The 3,982-nt window shown below is 63.3% G+C and overlaps 1 protein-coding gene across 1 annotated transcript; it reads left to right on the plus strand.

Annotated features, from left to right (window-relative positions):
* Positions 1 to 852: 852 nt before the first annotated feature.
* LOC113405896 (GRB10-interacting GYF protein 1-like) lies at positions 853 to 3,785 on the plus strand (the record flags this gene model as incomplete). The annotated part of the gene is made up of 5 exons (XM_026647209.2): positions 853 to 874; positions 1,459 to 1,515; positions 1,631 to 1,710; positions 2,188 to 2,317; positions 3,690 to 3,785. Coding segments are annotated over exons 3-5 (261 nt in total), but the record flags the coding sequence as incomplete, so codon positions are not given.
* Between the last annotated feature and the right edge of the window lie 197 nt (positions 3,786 to 3,982).

Consider the following 3,982-nt stretch of genomic DNA (forward strand, 5'->3'; position numbering starts at 1 on the left):
TTTGTGAGTTGTGGAGCGAAGTGTAGTGGTTAGAGCAGGGCGGGGCTGGGAGCCGGGACTCCTGGGTTCTCTTCCCGGCTCTGCCTAAGTGCCCCACGGTTTGGCATTTGTCCGTTAGCTCTCGGCGGTGGCCCTGCCAGAGGATTGGCTGCTTTGCCCTTTGTGGTTTCTCACAATCTTGACATGGGTGTTATGCAACCTTCCCCCCCCCCCCCCCCCCCAAGGCTGGACTGGCTGGGCCCAGCTGAGTCTCTGACCGCACCGGGGGAGGCGGACGTGGCATTCTGGTCCCAAAGAGCCTGTGGAACTCTCAGCACCCGCCTCAGCATGTGGCAGGGAGTCAGGAATCCTGGCTTCCAGTCCCAGTTCTGGTTTGGGGTCCGGTGGGTTAGAGCAAGGGGTCCTAGGAACCAGGACTCCTGGGTTCTCTCTCCAGCCATTGGGGATGATGGGGAAAGTCCCGTTGCCTTACTTCCTGCATAAAGGACAGCACTATGGAAGCTCTATGTTCCTGTGCCCTCCAGTGGCTGTGATGGGAATTGCTCCCCTGTGTGTCCTATACCCTATACTGCTGACTGGAAAATCGCCTCCATCCCACGTGCTGGGGGCCACGCTCTGCAGGGTACAGGGGTCTGAAGCCAGTTCTCCCCCAATCCGTCACCGTGTGGACTAATGCTCCCCCTCTCTTCCCCCCAGCAGCTCTTCCCAATGTGAATCCGGCTTCCGACTCTGTTGTGGGGGGAGAAAGGCCCAGCAGCCTCATCAGCACCCGTGCTCAGCTAGCAACCCGGACAGACGGGCGCCCGCAGATCCCCCACCCTCGGAAATCCCCCAGCCCCCAGCGCGCTCAGACCCACAAGCCACTGCCGTCTGGGTGAGAAATGCTTGGGGTATGGGGGGAGAGTACACATTGATGGCTGGGGAGAGAACCCAGGAGTCCTGGCTCCCAGCCGCCCGTGCTCTGAGCCACCGGCCCCCACTCCCCTCCCACAGCCGGGGACAGAACCCAGGAGTCCTGGCTCCCAGCCCCCCCCCCCAACCCACCAGCCCCACTCCCCTCCCAGAGCAGGGGAGAGAACCCAGGCATCCGGGCTCTCAGCCCCCCCGCCCCTCCCAATCGCCTAGACTGTGGAGCTGGTTCCCGGGGGAGGCATATGGAGGATTTGGGGGGTAATGTTGGGGAGTGAGGGGATGGGCTAGAATTATTTATCCCTTAGGTAATGGTAGATGTCTGAAATGGAGCAGTGTTTTGGGGGGCCAATGGGGAGTGGCTGACAGCCCCCCCTACCTTTTCCCCTCCAGCACTCCCCCTCCTGCGGGGGGGGGGCTCACCCCTTCTGAGCCCCCACCCACAGTTGATCTGCACTGGGAAGGCCTGGGGAGGGAGAGACAGTGGGGGCGGGGGGATAGTCCTTGATCCTAACCCTGCGCCCCTCGGGTTCTGTCTCCTGGCTGCAGGTTCGGCGCCGTGGGCCGAGCCTCCCACGGTGAGGGGCGTGGGGCTGTAGCCAGCAGGTAAGGAAGGGGGGTGGGGGGCTGTGAGAGGTCGGGGCAGGGGGGCAGGGAGCCCAGAGCGACGGGATGGGAACACCCCACCTTTCATCGCCCGGTTTCCTTCCTCGCCGTCCAGGTCATAGGACAACAGAAGCTAAACCCAACGCACACGCAGAGGGCGATGGCCGCCGAGACGCTCAATTTTGGACCGGAATGGTGAGCGTGGGGAGGTGGGGGGCGGGGCCCAGAGAATGGGGGACCTGGGGGGGCGGGGAGCTGGGGATCCCTAGAGAGATCCACAAACACTGGTTGGCCCTTAACTTCGGGGCAAAGAAGGTGATAATGAAGCTACTAGACCCCTCTCCCCAAACTGGGAGAGAACCCAGGAGTCCTGGCTCCCAGCCTCCCCTGCTCTAACCCACCAGTCCCTGCTGCCCTCCCAGAGCCAGGGAGAGAACCCAGGAATCCTGGCTCCCAGCCCCCCCTGCTCTAACCCACCAGCCCCCACCCCCCTCCCAGAGCCGGGGAGAGAACCCAGGAATCCTGGCTTCCCGCACCCCCTACTCGAGCTCATTCTAACTTAACCCTGAAGCCCCCCTTGAAGGCTCCTTGCGGCCTCGCTCTGTGTATGTGGCCGTGTGTCCGCGGAGCCTGGCCCCGTCGCTGACTCTCAGTCTGTCCTGCCCCCCCCAGGCTCCGCGCGCTGTCCAGTGGGGGCAGCGTGGCCTCCCCCCCGCCCTCTCCTGCCATGCCAAAGTACAAGCTCGCGGACTATCGCTACGGCAGAGAAGAGATGCTAGCACTTTATGTCAAAGAGAACAAGGTGCGTGTGTGTCCATGCCCCGAGTCTTCCCGCACGCCGGGCAACGGGGCGGACCAAGGCTGCCCAGTGGGGTGCTGCAGAGTATTGCTCCTGAGGGCATTCTGCGCCCAAAAAATTAAAAATTCTGCGCCCCCAGAAATCAAAATTCTGCGCACAATATTTTAAAAGTCTGCAAATTTTATTTGGCAAATAAATGTGGAGGCTCCAACCTGGCAGTGGTGAACACAGGCCACTGGCTGCACAGAGGTGGGAGATCCCCCTGCAGCTCCCACGCCTCCGGGACACGGACTCGGCGGTGAGGCTGCACCCGACCCTGCCACAGCACAAGGACCGGCCCGGCCCCAGAAACACCCCGGGGCCCTGCCCCTCTGTGTCAGGTGTGGGCAGGCAGGCTCAGCAAGGGGTTGAGAGGGTTCTGTGTGGGGCAGTCTGGGTGCGGGTGGCTCAGTGGGGGATCTGGATGCACAGGGGCTTGTTGGGGGTTCTGGGTGCAGTGGTAATGGGGCTCTGCAGGGGGGGTTCAGGTGAAGGTGGTTGGGGCTGAGTGTGTGTGGGGGGTCCAGATGCAGAGGGAGTGGGGCTCATCCGGGCGGGGGTTCTGAGTGTAGGGGGGTGATGAGGCTCACCGTGAGGGTCTGGCTATGAGGGGGTCTGGATGCACGGGGGTTGGGCAGACGGGGGAGCAGCTCCCTGTACAGGGATCCCTCCCCCTGCAGTTGAGGAGCGATGGGTGCGGGAAGTGGGGGGGTGGGGAGTTTGCAGAGCTTCCTGCAGCCGGGGGAGAAATCTGAGGTGGGTCTGACCCGGCCCCGGATGCCGTGCAGGGAAAGAGGAAGTCCCGTCCTCACCAGCCCAGCCAGGACTAGCAGCTGAGATGGCGCCACCAGCCGGGTCCCCAGTCCCGCCCCCTGCCCCACAGTGATTTGCCTCTCTGCCACCTGCCCTGGGCACCCGAAACGTACTGCTGGGGGTGTGTGTGTGTGTCACATGACCACTCTTGTGGCATCCCTTTGCTTCCCCGTCAAAGTCATTTTTCTGCAGGGAATTAAAGAAATCTGCAGGGGACATAAATTCTGCGCGTGCGCAGGGGTGCGAAATTCCCTCCGGAGTAAAATACACCAGGGCCCATGGGATGTCAGGTGACCAGGGGGCGGGGTTATGGCTGCCCAATGGGGTGACCTGGAATGGGTCGGGATGAGGGCACCTGGTGTGACCCTGGGGTCCCCCTTCGAGGTTCGCAGGGGTGTGCGTGCCCCAAGTGAAAGCCTTGTGTCTTGGGAGGGTGGGGGGGTGACCCTGCCGTTGGGGAGGGGGGGCAGGGGAAGTTCGCTCCCAGCCGCACCCCCCAGCTGCTGTCTCCACACCCGCCCAGGTCCCGGAGGAGCTCCAGGATAAGGAATTCGCTGCCATTCTCCAGGAAGAGCCACTGCAGCCGCTGGCCCTGGTCCCACTAACGGAGGAGGAGCAGGTAGTGGGGCGGGGGGGGGACACCCACTGCTTGTGCCGGGGCTGCACAAACCCACCCCCCCAACAGAGATTGGGGGGCTGCAGAGACAAAGCACCCCCTTATGACTGAGATCCCCAGGGGCAGTCCTGGGGATGGGGCATGGGGTCTTTTCCCTCTAGGGGGCGCCGGCTCCCACCCAGCCCCAGGGCAGGGACTGG

The sequence above is a fragment of the Terrapene carolina genome, unplaced genomic scaffold (genome assembly GCF_002925995.2).
Source record: "Terrapene carolina triunguis isolate 2854851 unplaced genomic scaffold, T_m_triunguis-2.0 Scaffold51519, whole genome shotgun sequence".
NCBI lineage: Eukaryota > Metazoa > Chordata > Testudines > Emydidae > Terrapene > Terrapene triunguis.